This window comes from Geotrypetes seraphini, chromosome 3 (genome assembly GCF_902459505.1).
Source record: "Geotrypetes seraphini chromosome 3, aGeoSer1.1, whole genome shotgun sequence".
NCBI lineage: Eukaryota > Metazoa > Chordata > Amphibia > Gymnophiona > Dermophiidae > Geotrypetes > Geotrypetes seraphini.
Window position 1 is genome coordinate 78,841,638 of NC_047086.1, and position 19,181 is coordinate 78,860,818.

The following is a 19,181-nucleotide window of genomic DNA, read 5'->3' on the forward strand; positions in this document are numbered from 1 at the left end:
AAAAGGTAGGAAAAATGATTTTATTTTCAACTTAGTGATCAAAATGTGTCCGTTTTGAGAATTTATATCTGCTGTCTATATTTTGCACTATGGCCCCCTTTTACTAAAACGCAATAGCGGTTTTTAGCGCAGGGAGCCTATGAGCGTCGAGAGCAGCGTGGGGCATTCAGCGCAGCTCCCTGCACTAAAAACCGCTATCGCAGTTTAGTAAAAAGGGAGGGGGAATATTTGTCTATTTTTTGTATAGTTGTTACTGAGGTGACATTGCATAAAGTCATCTGCCTTGACCTCTTTGAAAACCCGCAGAATATAAATGATAATTAACATTTTCTCTGCGTACAGCGTGCTTTGTGTTTTTAAAATTTTATTGTTGGTAGATCATTTTGACTTGGCCACAAAGGTAAGGGGGAGGGAGGGAGGGGAGTTGCTGAAAGACATCTAGTAATCCTTGCAGGCTTGACTGTGCAGGGAATTATTTTTGTAAAATCATGTTTTGTTATGTGACTGGCATTATCTAGACTTTAATTTCTATGAATGAATAGAATGAAAATGATATAAAATTACTTGCTTGCGGGGACCGCGTGTTCCGGCTCACACAAGGAAGGAGGGGGTGAAAGGGAAAAAGTTTCTCTTCCTTGGAAATAGATTCTGAAGTGACCTCATCAAAGAAGACCAGCACCAAATGTACAAGAAATCCCTTAAACAATGTCAAAAGAGCCCAAAATAGAAAACTGCTACTGCCTTGAGACTCCATTATTGAAGGAATCAACTTGAAATCACAGAAGAGACAGGAAAAGGTTAAATGCCTCATGGAATCCTCAGGTACAAAACACAAACCAAATTGTGAATGAAATCAGAGCAGACAGTAAGAATTATAAAATTGATGTCATTATCCATCTGGAAAAAAAGGCGTACTAGAAATAATGCCTCAGCAATACAATTTTCAGAAGTTCTATTTGCTCATGGTAAGGGAGAAGAGAGACTGCTAGTGATGGTGGGGGTAGAAGATATGAAAGAAGGGTGGTAGAAAGGAACAGATGGTAAAGGAAGGAGGGAAGGGTGGTGGTGGAAAGGAATAGAACAGACATTGAAAGAGGGTAGAGAGGAACAGACCCTGAAAGGAAATGTGGAAGGCAGAGTGGGGAGAAGACGCTGGAAGGGGAGAAGACAGATGCCAGACTATGGGGGAGCGGAGGGAAGAAGATGGGTGCTAGACGGGAACGGTGACGGGGCGGTGAATGGGATGGCAGTGGTGGTGACGGGGCGGTGAAAGGGATGGCGGTGACGGTGACGGGGCGGTGAAGGGAATGGCGGTGACGGGGCGGTGCAGAGGATGGTGGGCCGGGGACGGTGCAGTGACGGGGACAGATTTTTTCCCCGTGTCATTCTCTACCTGTAACTTCATTGAGTGTCCCCTACTCCACTCAGGATTTTGTAGACTTCAATCATATCTCCCCTCAGTTGTTTCTTTTCCAAGCTGAAAAGCCCTAACCTTTTCTAGTTCAGCTATATCGTTCTTGCGATAAGGATACCAGAATTAAACCCAGTACTCCAGGTGAAGTTGCATCATGGAACAATATAGAGACATTATAATATTCATAGTCTTGCTAACCATTCCTTTTTTAATAATTCCCCAAGGCAGTGAATGTAACATTAATTGTAAAGAGTTAAAACACCTGAAGTGTGCCAACACAGAGGGGAAACTAGAGGGGTTGACAGAGAGGAAACTAGAACTTTCAGGGATGCACGTAAATAGATTCTATTTAGCTGAAATGGCCAACCTCCTTAGGAGGTGTGTAAATGTGGAGGGGCATAATTGAAAGGGATGTCTAAGTCCGTTTTCATCTAAGTCACAAGTCGTCCAAAGTAAAAAACAGCCTAGGACACATTTTTGAAAAATACATCCAAAATTTTTTTTCTTTCGAAAGTCATCTAACTATACGTCCTGCCGATCTGATCATCCAAGTCGCTAAAGCGTCCATCTTTAGACCACATTTTCGTCCAACTTTTCATCCAAGTCAAAAATGCCTTGAACAAGCCCTGTTGGACGTGGGAGGGGTCTGCAAAGTGATGGACTGAACACCCAGAAATGCCACCTAAATAGTGGGGTATCTTACAAAAAGAGTGCCATGTCTTCTCCTCACTACAGCTCCCTTATAGGTCTTGGTGAGCCCCCCAAATCACCTCCAGAATCCCCTAGACCCACTTATCTAACATCCTAATAGCTCTTATGGCTGCAGGAGCCACTTATATGCCAGTACAAAAGGGTTTTGGGGGGTGTATAGGAGAGTACACATGTTTAAGTATCAATGCAATGATTACACGGGCTTATGAGCATGGGTCCTCCTCTCTATAGGTCCCTAGCCCACCCCCATGATGACTTCAAGCTGCCTCTGTGCTGGACAACTAGGCTTTCCTATGCCAGGCGGCCAGGTGATGATGGTCTGGAGGCTGAATTTTAAACGTGTGATTAATATTTATATGGGGGTGGGGGGATCGGTGATCACTGGAGTAGTGTGTGGGGGTCTGTTTTATGTGTTTGCAGTGCTTATCTTGTGATTTTAGATGAGTTTTTGTAACTTAGACCATGTTTTACATGGTCTAAGTCACAACATCCAAGTTCCGTCGATCGTGGGCTGTATAACTTTCAGTTATACATGCTGTACGACTAAGTCTAAGCTGGCCACATCCCGCCCAACTCCCGCCCTCGACATTCCTCCTGAAACACCCCCATTTAGCTTTGGTTGTTCAGCGTCACTATGTAGACCCTAGGTCATTTAGAAATACGTCCAAAACCTGTTTTTATTATCAGCACTTGGACATATTTGGGAAATGTTCGTCCAAGTGCCGACTTAGGCCAGTTTTTGGATGTTTTTCTCTTTCGATTATGAGCCCCATAGTGTATTTAGCTGCAATAGTAAACCTAGTATTATATGATGATTGATTTGGTATAAACATTTTATTTATTTCTCTAATTTTCTATACCATTCTCTCAGGGGAGCTCAGAATGGTGTACATGCATTTATTCAGGCACTCAAGCAGTTTTCGCTCTCTGTCCTGGCGGGCTCACAATATATCTAATGTACCTGGGTCAATGGGGGGATTAAGTGACTTGCCCAGGGTCACAAGAAACAGCATAGGTTTGAACCCACAACCTCAGGGTGCTGAGGCTGTAGCTTTAACCACTGCCCCACACTCTCCCTGGTGCCAGTAACATAAGTAGGATGATTATGGCATAATCATGCCGGTATAAATAACTGTATTATAACACCACCACAGAGCTCCATGTATTTTAATAGAGAGCCCATGTATTGTAACACCTCATAGAAGCTCTTTTTAACTCTGTATGGTAACATCTCTACAGAAGCTCAGGTAGTATAACACCTTTACAGAAGCTCATGTAAACCGCTATGAATTGACTTCCCAGTCATTAGTAACGGTATAGAAGCTCTCAATAAACAATAATTATATACATGCTTGATAAATATGAATGGAACAAATAATGATCTGTTCAAAATCATGGTCCCACATATTTGGTTCAGCAGTGGCAGAACTAACCCACAAATGCTACATGTTCTTCTCTATCATGCTTTCTTTGCTGAAGGTGCAATGATTTATATGAGGGAGCTCCCAACACAGAAGAGAAACATGCCAGATCATATATTTCTGTCATGGTATTATGTATCTGCTGCACTTGTTCAGTGAAGGCAATATATTGATTAACTCTTTTAAAGAAAGCACTTAGAAGCTAAGTTATGCAGCCTGGGATGACTGATTGGCTAATGCAGGCTGTGGCCTTGAGAGATATCTGGAACATCTCACTGGCAAAGATGGTGAAGGCTGCTCCAAAATAAATTGACATCTGTATTTGTTGTTAAATCAAATCTCGGAGTTCCAAAATGTTGGTGAGCCTAGCACAGGGGTCCCTAAAGTTCCTCCTTGAGGGCCGAATCCAGTCGGGTTTTCAGGATTTTCCCAATGAATATGTATTGAAAGCAGTGCATGCACATAGATCTCATGCATATTCATTGGGGAAATCCTGAAAACCCGACTGGATTTGGCCCTCAAGGAGGGACTTTGGGGACCCCTGGCCTAGCAGGACGTATCTGAGCTGGACGTATCTGAGCTGCAGGTCTTAATACTTCAAATTAATCTTCTGGATCCTAACAGCAATTCATTTTAGATATAAGGAAAAAATATCTGATAAGATCTGAAACATCAATGAGCTCAAAGCGCCTTGTGAAGGGAAAAAATAGTGAGAAAACTCACTCACAGACTGGCAACATGGCTGATTCTACTGGTCAATTTTCAGTGCAAGAAGTAACAACAGCAGTTGTTCAAGCCTTGGAAACTAGATTTATGGCTGTGGTGAAAGCTTTGGAGCCAAGATTTACCCAGCTGTCTGACCAAATAACAGGAGTGCAGTCTCTCCTATCAGAAATTACCTGCCGCATTGGTGAGTTGGAGGTCCGTGTGGCAGATGTAGAGGATATAACATAGTAAGATAGTAGATGACGGAAGATAAAGATCCGAATAGTCCATCCAGTCTGCCCAACATGATTCAATTTAAATTTTTTTTTCTGCTTATCTATTTCTGGGCAAGAATCCAAAGCTCTGCCCGTACTGTGCTTAGGAGGACAGTAGGCTCGGGGTAGCGGCGAGAGTTCGCTCCGCCCCCCCCCCCACGCGTCACAGGCAGCGCCGGACTCCCCCTTGAAAAGGGGAGGAGCCAACGGCGCCCAGCCGTTCGGCGCGCGGCGAAGGCGTGCGGTAAAGGCGCTCGCCTTAGCGAGAGCGCCTTTGCGAAGGGCCTTGCAAGGGACGAGCGCTACTCTCAAGAACACCAGAGGAGAACAGACCGGTAAGGAACCGACAAGCACAGAAGATAAGGAAGAGACAGACACAAAAGAAACCAACCCGCACATACAATCAAGGTGAGGTAGAGCAGAGACAGCACACACGAGAGAGACAACAAGGCAAGAAACACAAGGAAGCAGCAGGTAAGGAACACAAGCACACAAAGGCACAGGCACTGTAACACAAACAGACTCACTCAAATAGGAAGACTGCAGTCAGGAAGTCAGAAGATAAGGGGGAGGTAGGATCAGTAGGAAAAAGAGCAGCAGTAGGTCACAACAAATCACTCAGATAACCCACGAGTGAAGCACGAAATGGAAGCCCAAGGAAGTCAGAAGATGAGCTTTCCTGTCTTCTGTATCGACTGCAATATGTATGACTACCTCCCTTCGGGGATCCAGGCATACATTTGCGATCGATGCATGGAGATGGATAGCTTGAAATGTCAGGTAAGACTATTGGAGGGAACAGTGATGGAACTTGAAGACAGAATCCGAGCACAGGAGAAGATTCTAGTGGAGCACAGCCCAAACGACGAGGTCAAGGATCTAGAAATGTTCATAGAGGAAGCCCATCAGCACCACGTAGAGATCCCAGGGCTGGAAAACTGTACTCAGGAAACCCAAGTGAGGAGAGAAGACACCCATGCAAACACAGAAGAAAATGAAGACGAGGTAGGAGACAACCGCACACCAGGAGGAATAGTGAGAGCACAGGAAGATGTCCCCCCACCCAAAGAACAGGAAACAATTTCAAGAGTATCATTGGAGGAAGAAGACAGGCCCTACTCCAAGGACGTGGACCTACGCCCCCCAAGGAACTCCCGAATAAAGAAGATGGGGATCATCGTAGGCGACTCCATTATACGACACGTGGACAGCCACACCGCAGGAGGAAGAGAGGACAGAGTAGTCACCTGTCTGCCTGGAGCAAGAGTAAAGGATGTGACCAACAGGATCTCCAGGATCATAGATGGCGCACGGGGAGTGGACACCGCTGTGCTTATCCACGTAGGAACAAATGATGTGAGCGGGCGGAAGTATGACAGGGAAGAGCTGAAGGGCCAGCTCCGCTCACTCGGAAGACAACTGAAGATCAGGGAGGTGAAGGTGGCCTTCTCTGAAATCCTCCCTGTACCAAGAGCAGATGGAAAGAGACAAGGGGAATTGCAAGTGATCAACGCCTGGATGAGACGATGGTGCGAAGACGAAGGCTTCGACTTCGTGCGCAACTGGACGGCGTTCTGGGGAAAAAGTAAATACTACAGAAGGGATGGACTACACCTCAACAAGGAAGGAGCAAGAGTTTTGGCAGGCAACATGAAGAAAGCAATAGAGAAGGCTTTAAACTGAAGGACAGGGGAAAGCCGACAGTCGACCACCGGTCGATGGCACGGACAACAGGATGCCCCGACGTAGGAACAAAGGACTACTACTCATACACAAGAGAGGTCGACCTCACAGCCAACAAAGGAGAACAAGCAGGAAGGGACAACTCAGACACAGGAGGGGATGACCACACAGCAGACATGGGAGATAACACAGGAGCAGTAAAGGATACCGTAAATGAAACTGTAAGGACAGCCAAGAGTAGAAGGTCCAAAAAGGTAACACGAAGGGAACTTAGATGTATGTATACAAATGCTAGAAGTCTAGGAAACAAAATGGGAGAACTAGAGACGATAGCAAGACATGAGAACATGGATATCATTGGCATAACAGAAACATGGTGGAATGAAGAAAACAAATGGGACACAGTACTACAGGGATACAAACTATATAGAAGGGATCGAGAAGGGCAGAAAGGTGGAGGTATTGCCCTATATGTTAAGGAAGGAATAGATTCTGTTGGAATGATTACAACAGACAGGAAAGAGAAGCTGGAGTCCCTCTGGATCAAAATTCCTGGTCACAATGGCGCAGATACAAAAATTGGCCTTTACTATCGTCCCCCAGGACAGGTGGAGGTCACTGACTCAGAAATGATGGAGGAAATCAAACAAGTATGCAAGACAGGCAATGTAGTTATATTGGGAGACTTCAATTTCCCAGGAATAGACTGGAAACTAGGAGCCTCCAACTGCGGCAAGGAGGCCAAGTTCCTGGAGGTGCTAGGGGATTGCTTCCTGGAGCAAATGGTAAAAGAGCCGACAAGAGGCGACGCCACCTTGGACTTGGTCTTAAATGGTCTCACCGGACCGATAACAGAAGTAGAAGTCATGGTTCCACTGGGAACGAGTGATCACAATGTAATCAACTTTAAACTTGACATCGGGAAAGGGAAACATGCCAAAACCTTAACCACCACCTTAAACTTTAAAAAGGGTAAATACGATTGCATGAGAGCCATGGTAACAAAACGACTCGAGAAGATGGTGGACAAACTTGAAACAGTAGACCAGGCATGGTGCCTATTGAAAAATACTATTGCAGAAGCACAAGATCTCTACATTCCAATGATTTCCAAAGATCGGAGAACTAAAGGCAAAGGAGAACCGGCATGGCTTACCATACAGGTGAAGGAAGCCATAAAAGAAAAGAAGGACTCTTTCAAAAAATGGAAATGCACGAAGACAACCGAAGCCTGGAACAAACATAAAGATGAACAGAAGAAATGTCACAAGGCGGTGAGGGATGCAAAACAGGACTATGAGGAAAAAATAGCCCGGGAGGCCAAAAACTTCAAGCCCTTCTTTAGATACGTGAAAGGGAAAAAACCTGCAAAAGAGGCAGTGGGACCCCTGGACGACATGGGAAGAAAAGGGTACATCAAGGAAGATAAACAAATCGCAGACAAACTAAATTCCTTCTTTGTGTCCGTCTTTACGAAGGAGGACACCTCAACAATACCTGAAGTGGAGAAACTGTTTACAGGAGAAATAAAGGACAGCCTCACCACAGTTGAAGTGAACTTAGATCAGATATACTACCAGATCGACAAACTTAAAAGTGACAAATCCCCTGGACCGGATGAAATTCACCCGAGAGTCTTGAAGGAATTGAAGGTCGAAATCGGAGAGTTACTGCAAAAACTTGCAAACCTGTCAATCAGAACTGGTCAGATACCAGACGACTGGAGGAAAGCGAACGTCACGCCAATTTTCAAAAAAGGATCGAGAGGAGAACCGGGCAACTATAGACCTGTGAGTCTTACATCTGTCCCCGGCAAGATGATTGAATCACTGATCAAGGATAGCATAGTTCAGCACTTGGACACACATGACTTGATGAAACCCAGTCAACATGGATTCAGGAAAGGGAAATCGTGTTTGACGAATTTACTCCAATTCTTTGAGACCGTGAACGAGCAAATTGATAGTGGAAAGCCGGTGGACATAATATACTTGGACTTCCAGAAAGCATTTGACAAAGTTCCACACAAAAGACTTCTTAGGAAACTACAAAGCCATGGCATAGAGGGAGATATACAAAGATGGATAGGCAAATGGCTGGAAAACAGGAAGCAGAGAGTGGGCATAAATGGGAAGTTCTCCGACTGGGAGAAAGTGACTAGTGGTGTACCCCAAGGCTCGGTACTTGGGCCGATCCTTTTTAATATTTATATCAATGACCTGGAAAACGGAACATCCAGTGAGATCATCAAGTTTGCAGACGACACAAAACTCTGCCGGGCAATCAGATCGCAGGAGGACAGTGAGGAACTCCAGAGCGATTTGTGTCGGTTAGAAAAATGGGCGGAGAAATGGCAGATGAAGTTCAACGTGGAGAAATGCAAGGTAATGCATTTAGGCAGTAAAAATAAGGAATACAAGTACAGAATGTCAGGTGCAACTCTGGGAAAAAGTGAACAAGAAAGGGATCTGGGTGTACTGATAGATAGGACCCTGAAGCCGTCGGCACAATGCGCGGCAGCGGCAAATAAGGCAAATAGAATGTTGGGCATGATAAAGAAAGGAATCTCGAGTAGATCGGAAAAAGTTATAATGCCGCTTTATAGGGCAATGGTCAGACCCCACTTGGAATACTGCGTCCAACATTGGTCTCCCTACTTAAAGAAGGATATAAAACTGCTGGAGAGGGTGCAGAGACGAGCAACTAAACTAGTGAAGGGTATGGAGAAACTGGAATATGAGGATCGACTTAAAACACTGGGATTGTTCTCCCTTGAGAAAAGGAGACTGCGTGGGGATATGATCGAAACCTTCAAAATACTGAAAGGAATCGACAAAATAGAGCAGAAAAAACTATTTACATTGTCCAATTTGACACGGACAAGAGGACATGAAAGGAAGCTAAGGGGGGGCAAGTTCAGGACTAATATCAGGAAGTTCTGCTTCACACAGAGAGTGGTTGACATCTGGAATACTCTCCCAGGGGAGATTATTGCGGAATCGACAGTCCTAGGCTTCAAAAGCAAACTAGATGCATATCTCCTTGAGAGAGGCATATAAAGATATGGTTGGCTATAAAATAAGCCAGGTGTATACCTAGCAGGGCCTCCGCGTGTGCGGATCGCCGGACTTGATGGACCGAAGGTCTGATCCGGAGATGGCGCTTCTTATGTTCTTATGTACTGAAGTCTCCGTCAAAGCTCATTGCAGCCCATCTATACCATCCCAACCATTTAAGACCTCCCCAGCCCATCCTCAACTAAACAGCCATATATAGACACAGACCGTGCAAGTCTGCCCAGTACTGGCCTTAGTTCTTCAATATTTACTATTATTTTCTTATTCTAGATTCAATGTGTTCATCCCACACTTTTTTGAACTCCGTCACTGATTTCCTCTCCACCACCTCTCTCTGGAGCGCATTTCAAGCATCCACCACCCTCTCCGTAAAGAAGAATTTCCTTACATTGTTCTTGAGTCTCCCACCCCTCAGCCTCAAATTATGCCCTCTGGTTTTACCATTTTCCTTTCTCTTGAAAATATTTTGTTCTACGTTAATACAATGACTACTTCAGGGTCAATAGCAACCATGTAGGAGCAGCTTCGTTTGCAAGAAGCTAGACTTGAAGACTTAGAAACTCTCTCCTGCAGGGACAATATTAGATTTGTTGGTCTCCCTGAAACTATATTAGATTCTAATCTAATGTCTCAGCTTGAAAACTGTCTGCATAAAGAATTACTGCTTCCCCCTGGCATTGGACCTATCCAGCTTGAAAGAGTGCATCGTCTGGGATGCAAGCTTGAAAATCAACAAAGACCTCGGGTGGTACTCGCAAAAGTACATAATTATGCACACAAAGTAGTCCTCTTTTAAAAATATTTACAACACCAAGATTTACTTACATTTGAGGGGAATAGGATCTGTTTGTTTCAGGATTACTCCTTTTCTCTGTCTGACATGCGCCGGCAGTTTTCATTGATTTGTGCAGATCTAGTACAGCATAAGATGCGCTTCAAGCTGGCATACCCTGCGACGCTGAAGATTTTTACTAATGTTGGATGGTGGGATTTTGAAACTGCCTCAACTGCTAGGGAATTAACATTAGAACATAAGAATTGCCCCCACTGGGTCAAACCAGTGGACCATCGTGCCCAGCAGTCCACTCCCACGGCGGCCCTCAGGTAAAAAAACAGTGCTCTAAATGAGCCCATTCTCACCTGCATACTTTCCAGTTGAGCAGAAACTTGTCCAACTTTGTCTTGAATCCCTGGAGGGTGTTTTCCCCTACAACAAACTCCGGAAGAGCGTTCCAGCTTTCTACAACTCTCTGGGTGAAGAAGAACTTCCTTACGTTTGTACGGAATCTATCCCCTTTCAACTTTAGAGAGTGGCCTCTTGTTCTCCCTTCCTTGGAGAGGGTGAACAACCTGTCTTTATCTACTAAGTCTATCCCCTTCAGTATCTTCAATGTTTCGATCATGTCCCCTCTCAATCTCCTTTTTTCGAGGGAGAAGAGGCCCAGTTTCTCAGCGTAACATTTTTGAGATCTCTGCCTTCAACCCACAAAACTATGGGTCCTTAAAGCTACAAGTTCACTATGAGGGCCATGATCAATTCTTCGAGACATCATGTCAAGCGCAGGACTTTTTAAATACTCTGGGGCCTGTGGTGACTGCGCCTTGAACTTTGATTTATTTCTAGGTGCTTGTCATATGTTGTGTTTGAGCAAGCAAACATTGAACTTGGGGGTTCTCTTCATTTTCTCCCTTGGAAATCCAGTACCTTTTGATTACTATTGTTGTTGATGAGCCTTATTGGTTTGCTCTTTGATGATGATGTTCTTTTGGGGAGAACGGGGACACTTTGATGACTGTTTGGTTAGCTCACAAAGAGGTATGGGGGATGGGAGAGTAGACCTTATGGCTTTGGGGGAGGGTTGGGGTGGATTTGAGGGAGGGGGTTAGGGTGGGGGGAAGTTGGGGGCAGGGGAGGAAAAGGGGGAATTGGTTGTTGCAGTGGAAGGGCTTGGATTGGTTGTATGTCTATGTGTGGAGGAGGTGTGTGTGTGTACATTGCATTAGTTTGGTGGGGGGGGGCATGGGCCGGGGTACCCTAACTGCCTTAGTTTTCTGTGAGCTTGGCTTAAATCTAGGTAGAATGGTTGATGTCCCTTAAGATTTTTTTCCTTGCACTTGGGGGGGGGGGTGTTCATTCTCCTATAAAGATCTTATGGGTCCTGCAACAACATAGGGCTAGTATTGCCTCACTGGAGACCTACTTGAGTTCCAAGGAACATGTTAAACTTCGTACCTGGTGGGTGGGGGATATTATTAAGAATCCTGCACAGTCTAAGAGGGCTGGGGTTGTCATTTTGTTTTGAAAGGATTTGGTGGTGGAACAACACCATGTCTTTCAGGATTCTCAGGGTAGGTATACTGTCACCCATATATCAATGAATAATCAGGAAATGGTGCTAGTCAATGTGTATGCTCCAAATAATTATGATGCTATTTTTTCAAGGAGTTAATACGTCATGCACATTTGCCTACCCAGGCACCTATTATTATGGGGGGTAATTTCAACACTGTTTTTGATCCTTTGTTAGACAAATCTAATCCTGCTGGAGCTTTCCCCATTGACTACTCTAGGGGAGTTCCTTTGCTTTGTGATTCCTTGGATCTGTTGGACTCCTGGAAATTATTTTATCCAAGTGAGAGAGACAACCCACGCTTCCAGAGCCCATGGAACTCAATCCCGCATTGACTACTTGTTGATTTCTTCCTCTCTGTCCTCTTGTTTACAGGTGGCTGGGATTGGTCCAACTTGTATATCTGATCATGCATTTATATGGTTGGACCTTCGGGTGCCGGATAGGGTCCCCAAGACGCATATCTGGAGATTCCCTAGGGATTTATATTATGACACCAAGTTCCATGCCTTTATTCTTGATAGATGGAATGATCATTGTGAGCAGGGACTCTAGGCGCCGGAAATTTAGACCAGGGTCCTGTGCCTAGGGTCCTGTCAGAATCACATCCAGTGTGCATAGTGACAACAAAACTGCCAACCTCTGGGCTTTGGCGTCACTATGTACCGCTAGCCACCAGCGGCCTAGGCACCGGTCCCAGAGGCCACGTAGCGGTAGCTATTTTATTGGGAGCGTTTAATTGGGTTTTAATAGTAGGACCAATTATGCCACTTAAACTCAATTAAACCACTTACATTAGGTGCTGGTAGGTGACTTGTTTGTGAATCCGGGTCTGTGTGCATAAAATCTTGCAGTATTTTATTAAATGAACCTTCAATATCTGCACTTTATTGTGGAAAATAAGAAAAATGCAACATACATCGCTAATAGCTAAACACATACACTTTGGTGTAGTTATCTACTAATGGTGTTTCAAGCACTCAAGCATTCAGGCCCAGATTCTCTAAAAGTGCGTCCCGATTTTAGGCAGCTGTAGGCGTCCTACAGCTGTCTAATCAGCCAATCGGGATGCACGTTTTTTTAAAAAAAATGCTCCCCAGGCAGGCCTGAAGGCGCCTCCGGGAGCCTAGGGAGACCCGCAAGATGCCTAAGCTCGTCTAAGGGCCTTAGGCGGGCCTTAGGCTGAACCTAGGCGGCCCTACGCATCTCCCTAGTAGATGAGAAGCTTAAAAATGTAGGCCAGCAAAATGCTGGTCTACATTGTAAGTAAACGCGGCCGCTATACTTATCGCGGCAAGGGATCTCTCTGCCGCTATAAGTATAGCGGGCCGTGGCCCCCTGACCGATCACTGGCAGGAGGGTGCCCAAACCCTCCTGCCCGAAGACGCACCCCCCCTCCCCGACACTACCGACCGCCCCCCCCGACACTACCGATCGCCCCCCCCGACAATATCGGTCGCTGGCAGGAGGGTGCCCAATCCCTCCTGCCCGAAGACGCACCCCCCTCCCTGACACTACCGACCGCCCCCCCCCCCGACAATATCAGTCGCTGGCAGGAGGGTGCCCAATCCCTCCTGCCCGAAGACGCACCCCCCGGCCAATCAGACCTTAGACTTAGTAGGGATGGGCGGACCCGCTATGCCTAAGGCCTGATTGGTCCAGGCTTCTAGAGCCTGGGCCAATCAGGCCTTAGGTTTCAGCGGGATGGGCCGGGAAGGGGCGGGCCCGCCTCATTTCGACGAGGGGTGCCTGCTTGCTCGACGTGCAAGACCCATCTGTAAGGACAGGTTTGGTAGAGTGGGGGTTGTTAGCGCCGGGGGGGGTGCGTCTTCCGGCAGGAGGGATTGGGCACCCTCCTGCCAGCGACTGATATTGTCGGGGGGGGGGGCGGTTGGTAGTGTCAGGGAGGGGGGTGCGTCTTCGGGCAGGAGGGATTGGGCACCCTCCTGCCAGCGACCGATATTATCGGGGGGGGGGGGCGGTTGGTAGTGTCGGGGAGGGGGGTGCGTCTTCGGGCAGGAGGGTTTGGGCACCCTCCTGCCAGTGATCGATCAGGGGGCCACGGCCCGCTATACTTATAGCGGCAGAGAGATCCCTTGCCGCGATAAGTGTAGCGGGCCGTGTCTAATCTAACCCGATTCTCTAACCCGCGTCTGTAACATGGACGCCGGTTACAGAATCGGGGTTTAGTTTAGGCCGATTCTGAATAGGACGCCTCTCCCGGGCCTAGGTGTCTTGCGGGCCTCGCCTTCAATATAGGCGGCCTGCCTGGGGAGCATTTTTTTTTAAAAAAACGTGCATCCCGATTGGCTGATTAGACAGCTGTAGGACACCTACAGCTGCCTAAAATCGGGACGCACTTTTAGAGAATCTGGGCCTCAATGTCTTCTTGAGATATTCAGGATAAAGCCTTTGATGATGTTCAACTCCTTGCAGCAAGACCTCACGCTGCACTGGGTCTGGAGTGATGCCAGTGGCAAAGCCAGTTATCAGTTTAACACCTCGCTCAGCTGCGTCGTTAACCACTTTCCATCCTGCTAAACAGTTTGCCAGCAAAGTGAAGGTAATTAATGACACAGCTGAGCAAGGTATTCAACTGATAACAGACTTTCACTGGCTTTTACTGAACTGTGGTAGAGCTTCTTACCATGGGCCAGTGAGGTAAATGCTCTGACGCTCATAGGAATTGCATGCACGTTGGAGCATTTACTTCACCAGCGCATGGTAAAAAGCTCTACCGCGGTTTAGTAAAAGGAGCCCTTTGCCATTGGCATCGTCACAGACCCAATGCAGCAGAAAGCCTGGTGGCTATGATGAGGATGTGGCTACCTTGGGGAAACGGCCATTGATAGTCAGCCCACTTCCAGGTTGGTCCTGGATGAATACTGGCACCTTTTTCCCAAGAGAAAAACCCACTGGCATCACCCGTTATTTTGCAGCAGGTTCTCATATCAACTGATCATGCTTGAAGATACAAAACAATAATAATTGATGTATCATCAGTAAACTATGTGATAATATTTTTTGGACAAAAATAATTTGCTTTGTGATTTGAAATAGAGAATGACATGGGGGGGGGGCAAATTTTTTCCCCGTCCCATCCCTGTGAGTTTTGTCGCTGTCCCTGTCTCATTCCTATAAGCTCTGCCTTAACCACACAAGCCTTACACAATTATGATTTTAAAGTGTTTGAAGTTTGTACAGATAAGGATAGAGCTTGCAGGACAGGAAAAGAACTTGCCAGGAAGAGATGGGAAAATGAGTCCCTGGGGGGGACGGGGAAAAATTTATTTCTGTGTCATTCTCTACTTTAAAGTGCATTTTGGACCTGATTCTATAAACAGTGCCTAGGTTAGGCGCTGCTAGGTGCCCCAATCATGGATGCTAGCAACACTTAACTAAAATTCATGCACATTTTTTAAAAAATTGGCATGATTGGCATGGGAATTGACTATGCCATTAACAAATATTTAAATAGAAAAAAAAAAAAAAATTAGTACTGCAAGTGGAATACCATGTGACGCCTAGTAGTGCCTACATCAAGGTGCCTAATGGCACCTAACGACACTTACATAAAGTAGGCATGGTTATTCTTTTTCCGTTTTTCTTTTTCTTTCCTATTTAAATGGAGTTCTTTTCATATATTTGATTGAGTTATACTGTAAACCGCTTTGATCCTTTCTGGCTGTATATGCGCTATTTAAAGATTTAAATATGCATAAACATAAATCCTGGTGGCAAACTCTTGTTCAGATGCTAGAACCCGGACTTGGCCTGACATTTAGGTCTCCTAAGCATTTTAGCGCATGCACCGGATTAGCACACGCTATCGCGCGCACTAGCCGAAAATCTACCACCTGCTCATAAGGAGGCGGTAGCGGCTAGCGCACGGGGCAATTTAACGCGTGCTATTCCACGCATTAAGGCCCTAGCGCAGTTTTGTAAAAGGAACCCTTAATATTAGTGCTTTATTCTGCCTGCAGCGGTTAATGTTTCAATAACTGCTGGCCATCGTCAGCTGAATATTGACCGTATGATTTTATAGAGAAGAAAATATGATTGTTAGCAGATTTTCTTTGATAATGACTGCTATAAAGTTTTTATTTCTTTATACATAAATATTAAGGTGCTATTTATTCGATAGCATACACCCTCTCACCCTTTTATGAAGCCGCGTTAGGCTTTTTTTAATGCCGGCCATGGTGGTATTAGCTCAGGTGCTCATAGAAATTCTATAATCGTCGGAGCTAATACCATAAAAAAAGCCTAACGCAGTTTTGTTAAAGGGGGGGGGATAAATGAGGCCCACCTTTCCTGCTTTTATATTTAGACATTTTATGTAATCCCCATGATCCTCTAAGCAAACGTTCAGCTCTAGCAATCAATGCAGTGCTATACAAAGAGCTGCTCTGTCTTTATATCGAATGGCGCTGAGTACTTTAATATTGACATTCTCTAACCTCTAATCCAGTATGTCATGGTTTTGCTGACTTTCTTGGAATTTACTAAATGGCTGCCTCTTGTATAATCATTTCCTCATTTGTTCTATGTACTTTTGATAATGTTCAAGGGCAAAGAAGTTTTAGTTGGTTTAAATAATATGCATTCTAACATTTCTGAAATTGTTTAATGGCTATACTGTGAAATGAAATCACATACTTTTTTTTTTTTTTCCAAATCAACTTTTTGTTGTTTCTATATATATCATACTCCAGCTTTGAAAGTAATGATAGACCTCTGCTTTGGAATATTAGCTACCTGCTTCAAATAACCTATCTAAGAAATAGTGTTGTCCCCCTCCCCCTTTAGCATTCACTGTAAATGAAGCAGGTTTTGTCATACCAGGCAGATAAGCAAAATCTACAACGGTACAAAAACTATAAAACAGCCACAGTCCTGTACTGATTGATTTAAGGAATGAGCTGTTCAAGGGAAATAGATGAGCATGTGATTGGCAGAAATGATTACAGATTAGTAATGCAGCTTGAGTTTAGAAAGGTGAGTAATGAAATCTAAAATCCTAATCCAATGCATAGTCCTTTGTGTACTAAAGTGTGAAATGTCTTTGCAAAAGTGAGCTTCATGGGAAAAATAGTGTAAAACAATTGGGAGCATACAAAAATGATACATGCATCTGCATTATTTTTCCCATGAAGCTCACTTTTGTGAAATCGCTTTGCAAAACTACACTTTGCAACAATAAACTTTCATGAGGAAGTCCACTTTGCATGAACGTTTATCTGCTGGGAGTCAGGGAGAACCATTTTAAAAGCAGCAGCACTGGGACGGAGGAAATAGGGGTAGGAAGGGGGCCATCCATCAATTTTATTGTATTATTTAAAGGGTGGAATGTTGATGGGTAGGGGGGTTTCTTTAGCTATTTTTGTGTCGGAGCAGCACATAGCACTCAGCATGTCGGCCAGTGCTAAAAACCTCTTGCACGGTATTGCAAAATGGGGAGGGGGGGGGGTTAAATTTGCTGATGAACCCTTTCTAAAAATTGGCATTAATGTACATGAGTTGTTTAATGCATATGTATCTGTAACACTATTTTCACTACTTATAACACAACTATGGTCCTCATGTAATTTAATACTAATTCTGGAGAAGTGTAGCTATGGGATGTGAGTTCCTAAATTCTGGTAACTAAATTTTGCTTGTAATTTTTCATGTGATGCCTCACATAGGAAACTCTTATTTATTTATTCAATTTTCTATATCGTTCTCCCAGGAGAGCTCAGAATGGTTTACATGAGTTTATTCAGGTACTCAAGCATTTTTCCCTTTCTGTCCCGGTGGGCTTACAGTCTATCTAATGTACCTGGGGCAATAGGGGATTAAGTGACTTGCCCAGGGTCACAAGGAGCAGCGTTGGTTTGAACCCACAATCCCAGGGTGGTGAGGTTGTAGCTATAACCACTGCGCCACACTCTGTGCATTAGCAGCTGGCAACACCTAAAAAAATCATGCAAACAAAATACTCTATCTAGCATAGCAGTGGCACAACTTCCACTGTCCTGATTGCCTGCTTCAGAGGCCCCCTGGATCCCTGGGTCATCTGATGGACCAATGGAACCTTAGCCATTCCCTTAAGCCTCTCATGGGACAAAAAAGAATAAAGAATCTCCCAAAGATTTCCAAGGGGCCTCAAAGCCTTGGTGGTCTAGTGTGCTGCAGATATCATTATCCATGGCTGCAGAAGAGGTTTTTAGCACGTGAGGAGGACCCATGCCCATAAGCCCCTGTAATCACTGCATTGATACTTAAACATGTACACTCCCCTATACACCCCCAAAACCCATTTGTACCGGCATATAAGTGGCTCCTGCAACCATAAGGGCTATTGGGGTGGTAGAAAAGTGGGTCTAGGGGATTCTGGAGGTGGTTTGGGGGGCTCACCGTAAACTATGAGGGAGCTATAGGTAGTAGAAGACATGGCACCCTTTTTGTAAAGTTCACAGCAGTGCCCTGTAAGGTACCCCATTAATCTCCTAACCAATACCCTAAATCAAATAGAGCTTTGGATGAAGGCCTTCAAACTAAAACTGAACACAGGAAAAACTAAATTTTTCCTGGCATCTCCCAATGAACAGATAAGACAACACGATTCACGTGAATGGCCGAGATTATAAAATTGACCAAACTATAAAAATACTAGGAGTTACCCTTGACAGACACCTAACCCTGGAAAAGCATACAGATCTGATGTTCAAAAAAAGTATTTCAGCACTATGGAAGCTCTGCACCATCAAAAAATTCTTCGATGAATCATCCTTTCGATTACTCATACAATCATCCATCTTGAGTACGCTGGACTACTGCAACATCATATATCTGGGAACTTATAAAAAGACACTTCACAAGCTAAGATTAATCCAAAACACTGCAGTCCGACTCATCTTTGGATTAAAAAAATGGTAACATATCACCCCATTCTTCCAAATACTCCACTGGTTGCCGGTAGAATCCAGAATACTCTTCAAGCTTGCCTGCATCAGCTACAAAGCGGTCTTCGGGATGCTACCAACTTACCTCACCTCCCAATTCTTCACCAACTGCCCGAATAAGAGCTCTCGCAGAACAAACCTCTTTAATTATCCATCTCTGAAATCATGTCACTACAAGAAGTTCCTAGACAGAATGCTATCATTCCAGGCAGCTAAACTGAACACATGGCTAGCAAAACCAATACTCGAGGCCGCGTCATACGCTGACTTCAGAAAATCACTGAAGACCCGTCTCTTTAACGCAATTTGAGCTCTCTTCCTCTGGCAATTTTGTATCCCCGAAAGTCCTTTCTCTCCCCTCCACCCCTCTTACCCCCATTGCATGTATATTGCTGTAAACCTCTCTTATTCTCATTGCAAGTATCTTCTTGTAAACCGCTTTGAACTCTTGTATCCTGTTGTAAACCACTCTGTACTTCAGTATCCTGCTCTAAACATTTGTTTCTTGTTGCAAACATCTCATATTCTAATTTCATGTATCTTCTTGAAAGCCGCTCTGAATTTATGTATCCTGTTGTAAACATGTGTACTTTGTTG

General features: G+C 44.8%; 1 protein-coding gene across 1 annotated transcript in view; it reads left to right on the forward strand.

Annotated features, from left to right (window-relative positions):
- Positions 1–4,284: 4,284 nt before the first annotated feature.
- Positions 4,285–19,181, forward strand: part of SNTG2 (syntrophin gamma 2) — a 391,266-nt gene continuing 376,369 nt past the window's right edge. Inside the window, exons 1-2 of the mRNA XM_033937548.1 lie at positions 4,285–4,499; positions 14,074–14,200. Coding sequence (XP_033793439.1) covers positions 4,285–4,499; positions 14,074–14,200 — 342 coding nt within the window. The remainder of the gene's footprint in view (positions 4,500–14,073; positions 14,201–19,181) is intronic.